The sequence below is a fragment of the Alligator sinensis genome, unplaced genomic scaffold, assembly GCF_000455745.1.
Source record: "Alligator sinensis unplaced genomic scaffold, ASM45574v1 scaffold249_1, whole genome shotgun sequence".
Classification (NCBI taxonomy): Eukaryota; Metazoa; Chordata; order Crocodylia; family Alligatoridae; genus Alligator; species Alligator sinensis.
In genome coordinates this window covers 699,114-718,979 of record NW_005842593.1, presented here as the reverse complement: position 1 = coordinate 718,979, position 19,866 = coordinate 699,114, and the positions used below count along the sequence as shown (strand labels likewise).

General features: G+C 46.6%; 1 protein-coding gene across 8 annotated transcripts in view; it reads right to left on the bottom strand.

Moving 5' to 3' along the window:
• Positions 1–19,866, bottom strand: part of PHF20 (PHD finger protein 20) — a 204,453-nt gene that overhangs the window by 109,472 nt on the left and 75,115 nt on the right. For 6 of the 8 annotated variants that reach the window (XM_006032917.3, XM_006032916.3, XM_025214657.1 and 3 more), the window contains one exon: positions 11,676–11,951. The exons of the other annotated variants lie outside the window; for them this stretch is intronic. In XM_006032917.3, the coding sequence (XP_006032979.1) occupies positions 11,676–11,951 (276 nt within the window). The remainder of the gene's footprint in view (positions 1–11,675; positions 11,952–19,866) is intronic. 8 annotated transcript variants of the gene reach the window in all.

Sequence of the window (19,866 nt, the reverse complement as noted above, 5' to 3'; positions counted from 1 at the left end):
CCCAGCAGCGGTAGCCCCCCCACGCAGCAGACTCCCTCAACATCCCTGTATACAGATTGGGGCGCAGGCTGCCACTGCGGGCTAGGGCCAGAGCCGCACCAGGCTCGTTCCCATGGGGGGGGAGGGAAAAGGGGGGCTCAGCTCAGCTACGCTTGGGGTGGGAGTCGCTATGGGGGGATTGTAGCCACCCAACACCCTCCTCCCAGCACAGCAGCCCACCCCAAGCACAGCATGAAGAGCCTGGCATGGCACCTGCCCCAACCCACAGCAGTAGCCTGCCCTGCTCCGCGTGCAGATGAGGGGGCATATGTCCCCTGTGCCCTCCAGGGGTGCACCCCGCTCCGGCTCGGTCCTCTCACCCCACCGGGGCCCACACTTACCTGACCCCTTCCTCCTGCCTCTGCCTTGCTCCCTCCCTCACTATGGGGGCTTCAATCCCCCGACCCTTCCCTCCCCACCTGCTGGGCTGGAGGGACGGGGCTCAGCCTGCCCCAGCCTCAGACTGACTCTGAGTTTCCAGGATCGATTGACTGGTTGGTGACCACTGATTTAAAGGATCCAGAAATCTGAAATGATACCCTGAAACAGTTGACACACAGCTTTTCCAGAGAAAACAAGGGACGAGAAGGAAGGTTGAGGATCTGGCTCCTTCATAACTTGTTGGGGTGGACAACCCTCATGCAGATGAGTGGACTAACAACAAAAGAAATTCTATCAGATGAAGGGATCAGAAATGCTCTCTCAACTTTCTGGATGTTGACTGACAGTTCCCAAAGAGAACTGCTAAAACTGTCCCTTGTGGAACTAACAATTTTCTGTGGGAGGAAAGAACCAAACAAAAAAATGTATGGTAAAAACTCTGGCTTTGATTTTGCACCTTTTCCTACCCAATAAAATGCCCAAATAATGTGGGGCAGAGCTGTACTACTACCCAGTGTGTCCCGAGGTGGTGTACAGTGGAATGACCTTCAGAGAGGGTTATCTGTGAAATAAGCAGGGGTAAGTCTGATAAATAAGCAGTCGCAGACCAAGCAGATCCAGCACCATCAGGATGTAGTGAAGACAGCAGATGGTGATTGTTTCCCTCCTGAAAAGCCACATTTATCCTTTGACAGTGCTGTGATGTGACAAGTACAGGTCACCATTATAATAAGCCTACCCAGTTCCCAGCCATGGGTCTAACACGTCCCCAGCAGTAGAACAGGCAGAAGAAGATGTTAGAACATCAGCGGCTGTGAAGGTGGACAAAGGCTGCAGTGGAACAAGATCCTGAGGCGTCTTGGTCACCTCACCATTGGTTCAAGGTCCCATTCTGTCAAAAAAAGATGTGCAGCAGCTTCTTCACAATAAAAGACATCATGAAAACAGCTTTTCCAGCACATTCCTCAAGTCCTTTGGTGACCAGCTAATGGCAACAGGACCAGAATTGTGAGGTATGAAAGCTCCTAGTCATGAACTGGTGGTACGTGGCATTTACAAGAAGGTCATCTAGCATTTGGACAAGACAGGAGTGCAATTCGGCACCTGTAACTGTGATGGAGCAGCCCTCTTCTGGATCTGCTCTGTTCACCCCACATGGGGAAGGGCTATAAAAGATGCCCTAAACATAGCCTAATACAGTATTTTATAGTTCTTTCTGATAACCACGTTCAGTGGGATCACCTTTGCTACAATCGAAAATACGCCATCATAGTGATGGTGACGCACCATCATCGTGAACACCTAGAGCACTGCACTGCAATAGTGGCTCAAAAACCCAGGTGGCAACAATCAATGTAGCTGCATTGAGCAAGACCTGGTAAGTGAGAGATGGGCAGCTCAGAGAACATGGAGACAGCCATAACTTCTTCTGGATGGGTAAACAAAGGAGAGTGTTGGCTTCACAGAGCTGGTTTTGCCATTAAAAATTAACTCCTAAACCAACTCAATTAGTTCCCTATCAAAATTAATGCGCGACTCATGACTCTCCGTCTTCAGCTGGTGCAGAGCCAATATGCCACCATCATCAGTGTGTATGCCCTGACTCTTGACGCCACTGATGAAAACTAGAAGAAATTCTATACTAACCTTGACTACGTCCTTTCTGATGTTCCAGAGGGGAAAAGACTTATTTTTCTTGGTGATTTCAATGACAAAGTCAAAAGAAACTCTAATGTCCAGAACAGAAGGAGTAGGAAAGGTCAACTCCAGTGGCATCCTCCTCTTGGTCAAATGCATGGAACATGGACTCACCATCACCAACACCACTTGTTACACCAGAAAAACAGGCTTAAGACATTGTGGCAACATCCACGATCTAAGTATTGGCACCTGTTTATGTCATCATCCATGCCCAGGGTCACAAAGATATCCGCATCACCCGAGCTATGCTAGGAGCTGATGATCACTGGCCTGATCACCAACTCATCCAATCAGTTATGTTACTCAAGCTGGCTCTCAAACGATGGCTGCAGCAGAAGCAATGTCAACGGAAGATCAATGTTGAAGGACTCAAGGAACCAAGCAAGCAAGACTTCTTCCACCACTGCTTCAAGAGAGAACTGGTGAATTCCAATCAGCATCAATGGGAATGTGGAGAGGGTCAGCAGCGAGTGGGGCCCCCTCAAGGCCACTTTCGAAGAGACATCTGGATGCTCTACCAGGAAACATCAAGACGGGTTTGATGAGAATGACTAGGAGATCCAAGAGTTGATTGATCGTATGCTCAAGGCCTTCTGTGCTTGGTAAATGACACCAACTCCAAACAGAAGAAACTGAATCTCCAACAAACCAAAGCAGAGGCTCAAAGGAGGACTTGCAATATGACGAACAAATGGCAAGATTACAAAGCTAAGGAAATTCAATATCTCGCAGATATCTACAATATATGTGACTTCTTTAGTGCCACCAAAGCCATCTACAGTCCTGGCAGTTGGGGACCAACCCCCTTGAGACCTGAGGATGAATGAGACCTGATCAAGGAAAGGGGAGCCATCAATGCCCATTGGAAGAAGCATCCTGAAGACCTTCTCAATCAAGACTCTGTTGTGGACAAGCGTTCTCATCTTCATCTTAAGGATCTGGAATGATAAGGAAATCCCAGACAACTTCAGGGATGCTATGATTGTGACAATCTTCAAGAAAGGAGAGAGGTCCAACTGTTGAAACTATAGAGGGATTGCTTTGCTGTCCACCAAAGGAAAGATCATAGCAAGAACTGCCCAAATCATCTCCTTACACTTGCTGAAGAGCTCCTCCCAGAATCTCAGTATGGGTTTAGGGGAGGGGCAGGCAAAATACAGCCCACAGGCCAGATCCAGCCCACCAGGCCATTCTATCTGGCCTACGGAGCCCCGCCCCCCCTCCAAATTTAGTAAATTAATATTTATTTGCTCCTAGCTGCGGTCAAAGCTGACAGGAGTCAGGGGCAGTAGGACCCAGGGGGAGCCTCAGCAGGCTTAAGCAGCCCAGCCCCGCCCCACCCCCAGCCAGTTCCCTGCTTTCCTGCCCCCGCACCACACAGCTCCGAGCCGCATCGCAGGACTGGAGCACGGGAATGCGCTGGTATGGGGTGGGTTGGGGGGCAGTGTGGCGGTGCACGGGCACGCAGGCTCAGGGGCAGAGTCTGAGTGCATGCAGGCTCAGGGGCAGTCACAGATTTCATAGACATTAGGGCTGGAAGGGACCTCGAAGATCATCAAGTCTAGCCCCCTGCCCCAGGGGCAGGAAGTTAGCTAGGGTCAAAGGATACCAGCAAGATAAGCATCCAAGCATTTCTAGAATGACTCCAGAGTAGGAGTCTGCACCACTTCTGCGGGGCAGAGTCTGAGTGCATGCAGGCTCAGGGGCAGTCACAGATTTCATAGACATTAGGGCTGGAAGGGACCTCGAAGATCATCAAGTCTAGCCCCCTGCCCCAGGGGCAGGAAGTTAGCTAGGGTCAAAGGATACCAGCAAGATAAGCATCCAAGCATTTCTAGAATGACTCCAGAGTAGGAGTCTGCACCACTTCTGCAGGGAGTTTATTCCAGGTCTTGGGGGCTCAGACAGTAAAGAAATGTTTTCTTATGTCCAACCCAAAATGGTCTTGGAGGAATTTATGACCGTTGGTCCTTATTTTTCCTTGGGGAGCTCTGGTGAACAGATGTTCTCCCAGGTCCTGATGTACACCCCTTATGTACTTATAAGCAGCCACCAGGTCCCCCCTGAGCCTGTGCTTTTCCAGAATGAAGAGTCCCATGGCTCTCAGCCTCTCTTCATAAGGCCTATTCTCTTGCCTCCTGACCATGTGCATGGCTCTCCTCTGGACTCTCTCAAGCTTCTCAACATCCTTTTTGAATTGCGGAGCCCAGAACTGGATGCAGTACTCCAGCTACATCCTCACCAAGGCCGAGTACAGCGGGAGGATGACATCCTGAGATTTACCTGAGAAGCATCTATGGAGGCAAATTAGGGTTTTGTTTGCTTTACCAGCTGCGACATCACATTGGTGGCTCATGTTCATCTTGTGGTCAATCATGACCCCCAAGTCTCTTTCAGAATTGGTGCTAGCAAGCGTAGCACTGCCGAGCCTGTAAGTATGCTGCAGGTTTCCCCCCCGCCCCGAGGTGGAGTACCTTACATTTCTCGGCATTGAACATCATCAGGTTTGTATCCGCCCACTTACTAAGTTTATCCATGTCAGCCTGGATCACTAGCCTGTCCTCAGGTGTGGACGCCATGCCCCAAAATTTAGTGTCCCTCAGGATGTTTCCCTCAGCCAGCTTATCCAGAAGAGTCTCCTCGATAATTTTCTCCAGAATTTTACTGGGAATTGAGGTCAAACTGATTGACTTGTAATTCCTGGGATCTACTTTCCGGCCCTTCTTGAAGATGAGTACCTGGCCTTCTTCCAGTCCTCAGGTAGTTCACCTGAGTGCCATGAGTTTTCAAATATTTTTGCCAATGGTTGAGCTACGATACCTGCCAGCTCCTTGAGTGCTCTAGGGTGTAATCTGTCGGGACCAGAGGACTTGAAGGTGTCCAGCCTCTCAAGGTGATCCTTTACTAGGATCAACACCAATGCTGGGTATAAATACACCCTTACCCTGGCCATCCTGTGTCTTGCTAGGCAGGGCGGTCCCATTGGACTGACGAAAGACCGACGCAAAGTACCCATTAAGCACACTGGCCTTTTCCTGGGTGTTGGTTACCAGCTGTCTCATTTGGTTCAGCCGGGGTCCAATGTTACCCTTGCTTCCCCCGACTCCCTACATATCTGAAAAAGGACTTTTTGTTATCCTTGATATGTGAAGCCAGATGGAGCTTGGTTGTGGCACTGGCTTTCCTGATCCACTCCCTGCAGGTACAGACCACTGCTGAGTACTCCTGCTTGGTGGTAATTCCAGCTTTCCAGCCTTTATAAGTCTCTCTTTTGAGGCATAGGAGGTCCTCAAGTTCCCTGCTGAGCCAAGGGGGTTGCTGTGCCCTTTTGCTACCCTTCCTCTGAGATGGGATGGAAATCCCTTGTGCTGTCAGGATCGCTCCCTTGAGGAGCAACCACTCCTCTTGGACTCCTCTTCCTGTCGAGTCATGGTCCCTTAGGGCCTTGACAACGAGCCTCCTGAGCTTGTCAAAGTCAGATGTCCTGAAGTCGAAGACTTCTGTGTTGCTGACTGACTTGCCAGCTTTGCAATGGATAGTAAAAGTGATCAGCTCATGGTCACTATCACCCAGCTTTCCATCGATTCTTAGGTTGCTGACTAGGTCATCCCCTTTGGCCAGGACCAGGTCCAGCAACGCTTTACCTCTTGTCGGCCCATAGATCGACAAGAGGTTAAGCGTTGCTGGAGCTGGTACTGGCCAAAGGGGATGATCTAGTCTTAATTCAGTGGTTCCCAACCTTTTTAGATCCAAGGCATCCCTTGAAAAATGCCTGCTCATGAAGCTGCAGCCAGCTGGGAAGGGCCCTGCCCCGCAGCCCAGCCTGGCCCCTCCACACCCACCATCAGCAGTGCCTACAGCCGACCCCACTCATCCTCAGGCTCATCGCAGGCACACGAGCCCTGGCAGAGTGGAGCTAAACTTCCAAACAGATGGTAAGCTGTTTAGCCTCAGACGACTCAGAGCCAAAACTAAGACCACCCTGACCTGAATCACTGAGCTCCAGGACACTGATGATGCTATAGTGTGTGCTCACTCAAAAGCAGAGCTTCAGGCAATCGATGACGTCTTTACCGAGGCATACAAGAAAATGGGACTGACGCTTAACATTCACAAAACTTAAGTAACTTCAGCAACAAGCTCCTAATGAACAGTCCCCAGCTCCATTGATCCAGATCCACAGTGAGACTGGAGAATGCTAAGTATTTCCCGTACCTTGGAAGCCAGCTCTTGCAGAAGGCTAACATCAACAAAGAAATCCAACAACGCCTCAAATGTGTAAGCACAGCCTGAAGAAATGAGTGTTCAAAGACTGCAACATCAGTTCCGAAACCAAGCTCACGGTTTATTAACCAGTTGTGATCCCCAACTTGCTGTATGGAGCTGAGACATGGACAACATACAAGAGATATCTAAAGTTGTTGGAGAAGTACCATCAATGCTGCCTGGATCCTCCGAATTCAGTGGGAAGCCAGATACACCATGTTAACATCCTCCTGTAAACAAACACCATGAGTATTGAGGCAACAATCAGCTGCTATCAAGTTTGCTGGGCCAGTCATGTCATCTGGATATCCAACTCCAGGCTCCCAAAGCAAGTTTTATTCTCCCAGCTCAACCAAGACGTACAACTCAAGAGGAGGTCAGAGAAAGCATTTAAGAGATGTCCTCAAGACCCGCTTAAAAAAATGCAGCATCGATGTTAACCTGTGGAATACTATTGCCTAGACTGCAGCAAATGGAGGAAGAACCTGTTGCAGGGATCAGTACTTTGAAACCTCATGACAAAAGCAGGAGATGGAAAAGCAAGAGCAGCAGAAACTGCATGCTGTGGACCAAATCAAGAATCCAGCACCACCCGCCCTACATGGAAACATATGTCTGAGCTGAAGTAGAGTGTGTCAAGCTCAGAAAGGCCTCATCAGCCATCTCTGGACACACAGATAAGACAATCATCCTCAACTGCGAAGGGACTGCCAAAGAAGATATCTGCTACTGTGCTGTATGTTAGAGAAATGAGCGCACAGACCACTGCCAGTCGGCTACCGCCACTGCCACAGCGGTTGCCAAACCAACTGTATCAACAGCCTCAATGCAAGGGTGAACCATATAAGTGGAATCTAAGATGATTTTAATAGAGTAGGTAGGTACCCAATTTCCTTCTTCATCTCACTGCCTATAGTCTGGCATCTCCTCAGAAGGGAACTCACTGAGAACGATCCTGCGGAATCCTTGAGAGCAGAATTCTCCTCTAGGTCTGAGGTGATGTGCAACAATTATTTATACAAGTGAAATTGGAGCCTGAAGTTATTTAACTTAGAGTCCCAGAGAAAAAAAGGTTTGCATATTATATTATTATCAGGGATAAGACACTGTCCCAGACAGAAGCTACTAAATTAGCTAGCCTTACTGAAAACAGTCTGTTACAAGCGAAACTTGGTTTAAAACAATAAATGCTTGGCATGAAGCCCCTTGCTCAGTAACATCATAGCTGTCCTCCCCCTTGCCTGCTTCAAACATCCAAGTGAGAAGAATTTACAAACAGGAAAAGAAGGATTTCTTCATAAAATGTAACTACTCTGACGTAAATCTGTTTCTCAAGGAAGATTAGCAGGTCAGATTCTTAGCAGGTTTCATTTTGTGGACCTTGGTGTTAAGAAGAAACTGAGGGAGGGTCATGGCAATCTCAAACTGTATGCACTCAGAGTATAAAGAGCCTTGCAAGGGCACAGCAAAAGGAAGACGCTGCTATCGAAATGACCATATGCACTATATCCATTTGCACCTACAGTGGAATCCACACTGATATGCATAAAGAAAACAGATATTTGCAGAGAGACAGTCATAGTTCAGATCTACATTTCATGGTCTACAGCAAGGGTTTTTGGCCGCAGTGTTGAAAAAAACGCAATGTCTACCTTGTAAGGTCCTGGAGTGCCAGTATGCCAGAAATACAAAACCAAGGGCTGGCACTTTGTTTGTGGCTTTTCGAAATGCCCACCGGAGGAAGGGAGCAAGCTCCCCCCTCCCTTAGGAATTTACCTAGATCAGTCACCTAGGTGACCAGGCTGGACCAAGTAGTAGCATTTTGTAAGAGGGGGGGCTAGCTGAATTGACCCAAACAGAGACAGACAGAGGAGGATTTCTTCACAGGGGGGTACAAGGCAGGACACACTGCATATTAATATAGTTAAATAATCATATTTTTAATAGTAAATATCAGGTTTTCTAAAAATTCTAAACCTGGTGACAATAAATAAAACTTCGTATGCTACCTTCGTTGTTTTGTATTCTTTTTTTGTTAAGCATGGTGTGATGAAAGAAGAAGAAAAAGAGGGAAGGGGGGGAAGAGGGAAGAGAGAGAGGGGGAAAGGAAAGAAAAGAGGAAAGAGAGACGAGGGGGAAGAAAGGAAAAGAGAAAGAGGGGGGAAAGGAAAGAGAAGGAAGAAGCTATGAGAAGCTGCTGCCAGAACCTGGCTGCGCCCCGTCACCTCCCCACCCTCCAATGCAGGCACACAGGTGAGCAGTGCAAGTACCAGGCCCATGAGGCAGCAGCCACCACCACTACAGTTTGTGCCCTTCCCCTTCCCCGCAACAACGCAGGCAGACAGGTGGGTATAGAGGCAGTGCCAAGGGCTGGCTTGCTGCGTGGCATGGTGGTTGGGCTCAGGCCCCAACCCTGGCCAGCAGCGCAGCATAACCTGCTTGGGCCCCTGCCAGCAGCCTTAGCAGAAATTGGGGGCAGTGTGCCCCCTGCCACGAGTTACCCTGATTGGTGAGACTGGGGCTGACTAGCCTCTTCCCGATGGAACTGTACTGCAGGCAGGAGTGGGGCAGGCTCAGCCACACAGGACAGGTGATGCGGGGCCTGAGAAGAGGCAGCACTGGGAAGGATGGCTATGGGGGGGCTAGGGCATGTTTTGGGGTGGCTCTGGCTCCCCAAGTCCCCCCAGCACCTCCCCTAATTAGCTACCAAGGCAACAGAGAGAGCAGGCTATGCAGCAGCTACTTTAATCTTTAAGGTTCCCCTGTGTGCTCCCACACCGTTGATTGCCCTCACTCCTGTTCTGCAGGGAGGCAAAAACCTCAGTTTTATATATGGTGTTGTTTTTGCCGCTTGCTGCTGATTGGCCATGGGGCCCTTGCAGCCCTGCTGTTTGTTGCTGACCGGCAAAAACTGAAGTTTTCGCCTCCACGTGGATCAGAAGCAAGCAGTGGCGGGGAGGAGGGTTCACGGGGAACCTGCAAAATCGGCAGGAATGGGGTGCATGGCAGTTCCTTTGATTTGCAAGTTCCCTCATGTACCACCACAGACATGGGGGCGGGGTCAGCAGAACGCAAGCAGCATCCCTGAATCCCTACCTGTGTTCTTCTGACCTGGCCCCTGGTGTCTGCCATGGCGCTGGGAGCTCTCACTACTTTGTAGAGCCCGGAGCAGCAACTTAATTTTTTTTTTTTTTTTTTTTTACATTTTCCTTGGCACACCTTCCTGGCCTGCCAAGGGAAATGTTTCCGTGCGCTGCTAATTGGCACGTGTTGGGGGTTGCCTATCCCTGGTCTACAATAATTGTGAATTAAGAGTTTATTGCAGAAGATGGAAGATGCACTGAGAACAAGCCAGGATACTGCAGAGGAGAGGTGGAGGGGAGGGGAGTCTTCTATGGTTAAGACCAATGAATGCAACTCACTGCTATCTTTTTCTCTTTCTTTATGACACTTATCAAGTAGCTGAAGATCAACATTTTGTTAAGTCGCTACTAACGTATTCTTCACTTTCTGGCTGTCCAATCAGACACTTGACTTTATCTGCAGAAGTGCTAAGTGCTCATTATTTTCTATACAGTTGCAGTGGATTATCTTTAAGGGTCAGGACAGACAAACTTACTCTCCATTAGGTAAATGAGGACAAGGATTTGCAGAGCATTGCAATAGCTGTTCGCATTTGTGCTCTTATTTCAAGTGTATACACATAACACTTAAGTTGGTTTAAATATGATTTAGATGTACACATGACAAATGCACATGCCTGTTAAACTGGTTTAAATCTGCCTGAAATGGTTCAAGAGTGTACCCAGAAATATCAATTACTCTTTAAGCCAGTTTACTGTGAACAATTTCAACCTTACATGTACGTGTCAAACGTTCCACGATGCCAGTCTGGTCAGTCCTCCAAGCACCCCACAATGCACCAGTCCTCAGACACCTCCCTTCATAACCTGCTGTAACTGACTACTCTGGTTACAAAGCCAGAAGTATACTGCGCCCCTGCCTCCCCCACGCCCCAACACTTCTCCGCTTTTGTTGGCAATGAGCTCTCTTGCACTGCTTGGTCAATAAAAGCTATCTTTCTTACAACCAGCTGTGTCCTCACTCCCTACTCAACTGCAGCCCTTCATCATGCATCCTCCCCCAGCACCTGGGATCCCAAAAAAGTGGGTCCAACAGTCCTCACCTCCCAAACACTCAAAGTCAAGCAAGCATACTGCAGACTTTGGTCAGGTGCAGACTTTTGGTCCTCCAAAAATCAGGATTCTAAAAATGGAAAATTATAACAAATTTATAAATTCTGCATGTCTAGAATCTAATTACTGGGGGGTCATCTTAAATGCAAAGTTGTCTTGGATTCAGGTAAATACAGTATATGAGCTAAAACCAGAATAGTATATACAAATTATGTTTGTAGCAAACTGCAGTATAAAAATTGGCCACAAGTATTAATATCTGAAATAATATATGCAATTCCAGTGAGCATGGTTGAAGAAAGTAAGGCAGTGAAGTAAACAAAAATATAAAGCAGATTGCAACCAATAAGATTCAGAATTTTGGAAAGCGCAAAAAAGCAACCCAGAATTTTTCTAGTCCTTTATGATCTTTCCCTCTTCTCAGTTATAGTATGTGAAATTTGTTCACAAGCACTCAACTCCTATACCTGTACTTGCACATACTAGGACCCTTGCCAGAAGCTCCAAAAGCAATATAAAAGCAAGCAAGATGTGCTTGGATTTTAATCAGCTTTATTCCCTCTTCTGAAATTAGTCCAGAAACATGAATGAGAGAGAAATGACAATTAGAGTGGTTGATGAAAAATACACTTTGTCCTTCACAAATAACTCTTTCAGAAGGGAAGGGACAGGGGTCCCTATTGAGAAGCAAAACTAAATGAAATATTTTCATCAATGCAGTTTCATTTTCCTTAAAAAAACAAGATAAAGGTTTAATACTGAAATAAGATATCAGAAGTGGGCAAGAGAGCCACTAGGATAAATTAATTCATGAAGGAATCTGACCAGTTCCTGGAAGACTGCATCAACTCAGTGATTAGATAATTAAACTCAAATCTAAGTGATCTGGTCCAAATGTAACATTTTATTTAGATTTCTAAATAAGATCTCTCAATTTCAATGAGATGCTGAAAGAAGAACAAGACGATGACCCAAAGTGGCCCTCTATGCTTCATATCTATCAAGCAAATGGAGTGATTTCCATCATCTTTTTCTTTTTATTCTAGCTGCTAGAATGATCTTTAAAAATGAAGAGATAGGCAACATACTTACAAAATGAACGAGATGTAGTCCTTCTATTTGACATTTCCTGATTCACTTTTTCAGAGGCCAAAGAACCTCTTGTTTGAATATTTCTTTTTATCGGGCTCTGTTGTGGTTCTGGTGTCTTCTCTATTCCATGAAAATATTTAATGTGATAATGCAACAGCTTGGCTTTGCGGAATGATTTTGAACAGTCCAAGAACTTGCATCTAAACTTGTGATCTCGGTCAACAGTTGCAGTTTTTGGTGTAATAAAATCATCTGCTCTCTTAAAAGTTTTTGTTACTGTAAGAACAAAACAAACAAGTTTCCCCCATGCTTATGCTACATTTATAAAATGATTATCTGAATATAAAAATCGAAGTAATGGACATGCATCTACACATAAAACACATTAGGCATGAAACATGAATAAAACCTCTGCTTAAAAAAATATGAACAGCTTTGGTGGCTTTGGGCAACTCATCTTGCAGTTATGTTACAGGGTTGATTGTACAGTTTTAGGAATAAGTTAGACAAGGACTTGTATTGGGTTGGTTTGAATACAGATTATCCTGCCTCAAGCAGGGAGATAGACTAGATGACCAACAGAGGTCCCTTCCACCTCTTCTGCTTTTCTAATTCAGTTTCCTAATTCAGTTCAGTACATACAACTATAACAACAACTCACCTTACCCTTTTGAAACTGCTCCAAGTGTACATTTCTCCATGCTTCTAGACAACTGTTAGTCTAACTTGCTTTTAGAAACTTCCAAGGATAGAAATTCCACCACCTCTCTAGGTAACTTGCTCCCAATGCTTAACTACCCTCAGAGTGAAAAAAAGTTATTTCTAATGTCCAACCTAAATTTCTCTTGTAGCAATTAAGGAGTTTATAAGGAGAAAGAAAAACAACCAGCCAATACCACCAGAAAGGCTGATTTATTAAGAGATAGTAAGATCTTACATATACACAGGAAGCTGACTAACAGAAGTTACCCACATTATTTCCTGAATACAAAAACTGAGGGTAAAAAAGAATCACAAAGCAGTTACTAATTAGGAAAAAAGAAAAGAAAAAGCTTCCCTCCCTAATCCACTCCAAAATTAAACCCATCAGGAAGAACTTCCTAACAAGGTAGAAACTTTAGCTCCTGATAATTCCAACCAACCTAGACAACAAGACCATGTTAGCGGATCATGTTAATCTGCTGCAACCAAAACCTAAAATGTTGTTACTACCAGAAATTGTGCTCATAAAAAATTAAACAGATTAAGAATTGGCCAGTGAAATTCAATTGGGCAGAAATAGGAAAATGGGAAAACATTACTTAACTTCAGTTAAGCCTGCCAGTTAAGGAAAACTATGATGCCATTTTATAATGGTCAGTGAAAGGCCTCGTCAGGAATTCAGTATCCAACTCAAACACCTTTCTTCCAAATTCAAATTAAGATGATACAGAAAACACATCTCTAACCTGATCTGACAGACTCAAGTTTGGAGAAAGGGAGGACAGAGGATCAAATAAACCAAAACTTACACAAGAGAGGGGAAGGGAAGAGAAGGAAAAATTAACCACAGTGTACAAAAAGAAATCTAATTCAGACTACTCTCTCTCTCTCTCTATATATATATATATGTATATGTATATGTATTAGTCTGTCTGTCTGTAACACTTTATTCACACTCTGTCCTGTGCTTTGTCAAACATACTCAGCAATAAGTTGCCACATTGTTACAAGCAGTTTCTTTATATTCCAGAAAAACACAAAACAAGCTACCATTCCATAAAAATGCAATAGCCCATGCTGTGATATAACATATAGTTACCTCACAAATACAGCTGCATTTTAATACAACCAGTGTATTCTTAAACCATGATTACAGCCCCCCTGACCTGGCACACCCCGCGGCTGCTCTAGACTCACCCGTCCGAGCTAAGCAGCAGTGACGGTGGCCTGGCAGAAACTGTTGCCCAGCAGTGGCGAGGGGGATGGGCCACTTTCCCCCCATGCTAAGCAACAGTTTCTGCCCGGCCGCTACCACTGCTGCTCATCCCAGACGGGTGAGCCTGGAGCAGCCATGGAATCTGTGCTGGTACCACAGGGCTGGGGTGGTGGCAGCTGGAAGGAACCACCACCACTTAGGTTGTCTAGAAAGGCAGTACAGCCACAGAACTGCCCCCACCCTGCTGTATGCCCAGGGGGCAGCAGAACATGCCATGACTAAGCAGTGAGGAGCAGGCTTGGGGTGGGCTGGGGCTACGTGCTGTTGGCAGTGGCAGGGTGGTGCCGCAAGGTGCGTGGGTTACAGGCTGTTGCGGGCAGTGGCAGGTGTTGACCAGCTCAGAGGGGCATGTACAGGGGACTCCCATGCACACCCCACCATACCCTCAAATCCTCCCCCACAAACAATCACACACCCCACAAACACTGCACACATCCACACTTTCCCTCATACCCCCACAAACCCCACACACGCACACCCATGCACCTCTGAGTGGAGCCCTGCTCACTGCTACGTGCACACACCCCACCACACATGCACCTCACCCCACAGCCCCCGACAAATCCCATACACACCCACATCCCTGAAAACCCTCATACCTACCCACCTACATCCACACCCCACATCCACAGGACCCCACAAACCCCACCCACCCATACCCCCAACACCCCTCCACACCTCCCACAATATACAAGAGTAAGATTGCATTTTGAGCCATTATGCAATCACCTCCATATACAATGCAAACAAACCAGGACAAAAATATTTTTTTTAATAAAATTAAAATATGTTATTGTGGCTGTTTGATTTTTAGTATGTAATTTGGGGGGATTCCCAGTTCCCAGTTCCAAAATGGCAAACCCCCTTCCCAAAAGGAGTAATTCTGGTGGCAAAGGTCAGGGGTTAGGGGGCAGGACTTCTAGTCTCAAGATGGCAACCAGGAGACAAGGCGCTTATCAAGGGGCAGGGCCATCTTTGTGGCCCTCAACAGCTCACCAAAAATCGTTAAGCAGTCCTTCAGCTGAAATAACTGTCTGCCCCTGCACTAAAGCTTGTTTCTATGTACACAGAAACATTCTAACATTATAAAAGCCGAAGTCTGTCTGTCCATAACGCTTTATTCGCACTCTGGCTGGCTGATGGAAACAGCCAAACAGAGTGCTCCAAGCATGGGGGAGCGCCGCCATGATTCTGAAGCTGCACTGAGGACTGGACAGAGGGTGCTCCCCACCCTGCTCCCTGCAAGAGGCAGAACAGCGGCAGCATGGGGCATTAGGTGGCAGCACTCCATCCCAGCCCTCCCACCCCCCGTCTTTCTTGACAGGCAATTGGTTAGTTATACTTGCCAATGGGTTATATGCCATCACTAGATTTCCTTGCTATAAGGCAAGAGCGTGCAAAGTCTGGCCCACAGGCCAGATCTGGCCAGCAGTGGACTCCATTTCCCAGCAGCCCCAGCCACATGGCTGGGATGGGTCTCCATGGAGACCCCAGCCCCAGCTGTGCTGTGACAGCACAAGGCTGGGGTTGCCGTGGAGACCGGCTCCAGCTGTACTGGCAAGGCAGGGCAGGACAGGGGACTGCTCTGTAGCTGTTGGGATCTGGCAGCAGGAGCAGCTTGGTCGGGGCCATGGCAGAGCTGCGATTTGCAGCCTGCACGCTCAGGGCAGGGGCGCACAGGCAATGAATAGCAGCTCTGCCCCAGCTCCTTGCAGTGGTGACAGCTTGGTCCAGACCAGGGGCACAGACATTATCTGCTGCCTGTGTGCCCCTACCTGGACCATACAGGCTACAGATTGCGGTTCTGCCCTGGTTCCTTGCAGCAGCAACAACATCGTCCCGAGCCAGAGCAGAGCTGTGATCTGCTGCATGCAAGCTACAGATCACGACTCTGCCCTGGCCCTGACCAAGGTGCTCCCGCCGCAAGATCCCAGTGGCTCTAGAGCAGCCCTGCCCTGTTGCACACCCTGCCAGCATGGGTGGGGCTCGTCTCCATGGCAACCCAAGCCTTGTACTATCACTGTGCAGCTGTGGCTGAGGTCTCCATAGAGACTGCCCCAGCCATGTGGGCAGAGGCTGCTGGGAAATGGAGCCCAGCTACCAGCCCGATCCACCATTTTGCCTACCCCTGCTGTAAGGGAAGAGATAAGGGACAATCCTAATCATATCACAAAGGGCAACAGTTATACAAGGCAGTAATAGGACCTACTTTCACGATGGTTCAACTGCCCAACAGCACAATACCCTATTGTGTTCTTTAGTAAGCAATTAGTGGAGCTTTCATCCAATACTTAAGATATGCCTCCCAGACCTCAAACCTCAGAAATTCCAATTTCAAACCTCAGAAATACCATCTCTGGATTTCAAATTTCAAGTAAATTGCCTGCTCTCCACAAGACCATTATTAGCATCTGACAAAGGCTGTTTCCTATGAAAGTGCACACTTCTTTGAATGAGTTAGTCCAGGACTGCTCCATCCCTGGCCCACAGTGTCCCCCAAGGATCTGGAAATTTGGCAGTGGGGAATTGGTGGCAATTAATGTTGCCATTGCTTCCTGTGGCCAAATTTTGAAACCACCTGGGGCCAGATTGTATGGCCCTGTGCATGGGCTCAAGACTGTTGCCAAGCCAGCGGGCCCAACCTGGTGTATGCAGGGTTAGGGCTGGGGTGGCAGCCCTGCTCCAGCATGTGCAAGGTCAGGGCCATGGATACAATATAGTGTGTGGGACTGGGGCCCAATCCAGCATGTGATAGATCCAGCGCACAGACCAACCCCACACCACTCATCTGGCCCATGGAGCCAAAAGGCTCACTAAGGCATCACTAAGTTAGTCTATATGGTGCCTCCCTCCCCTGCCATATGTCTAACTTCACACGAACACAGCTAACTACCTCTCACTACTAATAGAGAAGATACCTAGACAAAGATCACATATAAGTACATTTTTAAATGGTGGAATGAGATAAGACCATCTGTTTATTCTATACTACAAAAACAAGCATTCTTCATATTGCTGTAGGTGCTTAGAATACCACCAACAGTTTTATAAAAAAATATAATTCTTCCTCTTACCTGCCAAGATCCAAACTCAAAATATTCAGCTGTTGTGAAATATTGTATTCATAAGCCTTTAAAATGTTCATGTGGGATCCAAAACATTATTTTAAAAAGCTTTTCATGTTAAAATTAGTAACTCATCCAGCTGCTTTAACAGCTACATCCATTATTTTTTTATAAGTTTGACTAGATAAAAAATTATAGGAAGTACTAAAAACATTATAATCTAAAGATGTGATTGATGTATTGGATGCAGCTGCCTAGCTGAACCTGAGGTTTTTTTTCTGTTTTGTTTTGTTTGTTTTTTTTTACTTAAAGCAAAGTATTTTCCTCCAAATACTCTTCACTTACTGAATTAATTTAAAGCTTTAAAATTTGAATAAGCTAAAAGATCAACAGGTAAAGGCAACGTTTTTTAATCATGTTAATACTCTTTCAGGTAAATTTAGTTGGGTTTAAGAAAATCTAAAATATTGTTTGTTTATGTAAAAATTGGCAGGAGTGTAGATGCAATGTAGCAGTTAGTTATCTCTCTCCTATTTTTCTTTATTACTGAAAGCTTGCATGGGTTGAATAAAGAATAGTTTTCCTCAGAGAAATTCATTTAAAAAAATCTCTTTTAAAATGGCCACCATTTATCACTGTTCTCAGACTAACAGCAGTTACAAGCTACCCTTTGCTATGAGAGCCATCACTTCATTCATCCTAAGTGCCCCAGAGTCCTACATCTTCCCCTGAAAGTACCTTGGGGCTTCATTCTCACTAGGAACAATGGGAAGCAATGACTATCCTAAGGCTAGCCTGTAGCCTAAATACCATTAAGAACAGAATACAATAGCAAATGTCCAGAGGGCAGTTTTTCATGAATTTCTCTGGGAAAAACCCCTACCACCTTCTACTGATAAATGATGCAGTAATCCCAAAGCTGAACAACTTCCTGGTATTAGGAAGCTATTGTGGAATACTGAAGTGAAGTTGATCATACTATTCAACATGCAGGGAGAACATGAGAGGCCCCAAGCCAAATTCTGAAGGGGGTCTAGATGCACTCCTCATTCTATTGAGCATACATCTGCCACCATTGTTTTGGTGTAAAGAAATGTGAAGAAGAAAGCTCTGCTACAGAAACAGAGGTCCCTTCCTGCCTACCCCCACCAAACATGCAAATTTCCTGGGGAATCATGATCAAAGGATGTCTATACATGTGATGATCTTCGCCATTTAAAGCATTCTAAAGGTGTCACTTAATACACATAGGTGACTTTAGAACACTTTTAAAATGGTGGAAGCTGCCTTAATTAAACCTCATTGTACGTGTTTTAAATATAAGGCGAACTAGGGTAGTGTGTGTCAGTCTATCTAGTTCACCTTTATTTCACGTGTATTTAACCGGGGCTTAGTAATAACTAGTTGCTACCACCAGGTGCAGCTAACAGAACCAACAAGTTGCTCATTATGGGCTGTGGGGGCAGGGGAAGGCTTGTGGGGCAGGTGAAATGAGTGTGAGCGGGAAAAACCAACAAGCAGCAGCAGCCAATCCAATTGGCTACACTGAGCAGGGTGAGGAGGTCACTGTGCCAGGTCAGAGTGCCGGGAGTCACTGTGGAGAGAAGCAGGACTTGGTCCACACCTCGAGCTCTGGCTGCCTGCCCACCTCCCCTCTGGCACAGTGCCAAAACAGGGCCAGCCTGGCCCTTTCCTTCTTCTGTAGGGCAGAGGCATCCTTGAAGTTGGTGGTAAGTAGGATGTAGTTATATTTCCTTCTGGTTATGGTGTTTCATGTCACATAACCAGAAGGAAATACAACTACATCCTCCTTACCACCAAACACCATTTATGTAAACAGACTATTCCAACTTTTCTCTGAGCCTAATCTGCATATAAAATGAACTGTTCCAAACAGGGGCTTTTATCACATCTTCAACTCCCCTATGAAATATAAACTTTCATTTCTACCCAGGAAAACTTTTATAATCTTTTCTCCTATGCCTGAAGAGGGTGCTTGTGCCCAAAAGCTTGCCATTAAAGATTTTTTTTTTTTGCAAAAATCTAGCTGAGCTAATAAAAGATATCACCTCTACCATGAGTTCTGATTCCTCATCCTCGAAGGGAATTTAAAAAACATCTTTTGCGGACAAGCCTAAGAACTTCACTTCATCAATCTACCGGATACAAAAAATCATGGATTCAATGTAGGTATTGGATTTATGGCACATTATAACCTTCCTACCATCTGATAACCCCAAGTAACCTCTTTACAATTTACCAGCTACATTCCATCACCAGGTCACCATTCCCTCTTCCCCCGCACCACCTGTCTCTCTCCCATTGTCTCTTACCTCCTCTGACCCTCACTGCCATGCATTTGCATTCTCACTGACCTGCATTCTTGCATACTGGCTTCTATCTCATCCAGGAGAGCACAAAACAACTGCAAACTCTCCCTCTGCCTGAAGAAAGGTGTCTGTTCCTGAAAGCTTGCAAAGAACATTTTTTCCAACTATTTAGTTGGTCTAATAAAATATATCACATTTACCCAAAGAACCTGGTCAACCTATGTCCTTACACCAGTGGTTCCCAACCTCTTTTGCCACTACCCGCTGCTGGGAGTGGAGGGCGGCGGCGGCCTGGGGACAAGGGAGCTCCTGGCACGCGGCACAGCTCGTCCTTTGCGTGCAGCACCGCTGGCATTGCCCCTGCAACCCTCATTTGGATCACGACCCAAGGTTCGGAACTACTGCCTTAGACCAACACGGCTACAACCAACAACCTTGAATGACTCAGGGCACTGAATGCAAGGGGTTCTTATCAGTCTGAAGATCATGGTCCAGCTACTTGATGGCTCATCAACAGGGATCTGGGTTTTCTGTTTCCCACGGAAAAACAGAGAAAACCACAGATTTCCCATTTTTATCAGAGAAAACACCGATTTTCCCTTTTAGAAGGGAAACCCGCAGATTTCATTCTTTTGCAAAGAGCTCTTTGGGGGTTGCGGGGCAGGGGCGGGGAAGCTGGTTAGGGGCTGACGGAGCTGGGAGGTTTGCAGCTGGCCAGGCACTCCGGCCGGGCATGGGGGGGGAAGTAGGGGTGCAGCCTGCCCACTCCCGCCTGGAGTGCCCCGCCAGCTGCAAAACCTGCCCCCTCCCCCTCCGCC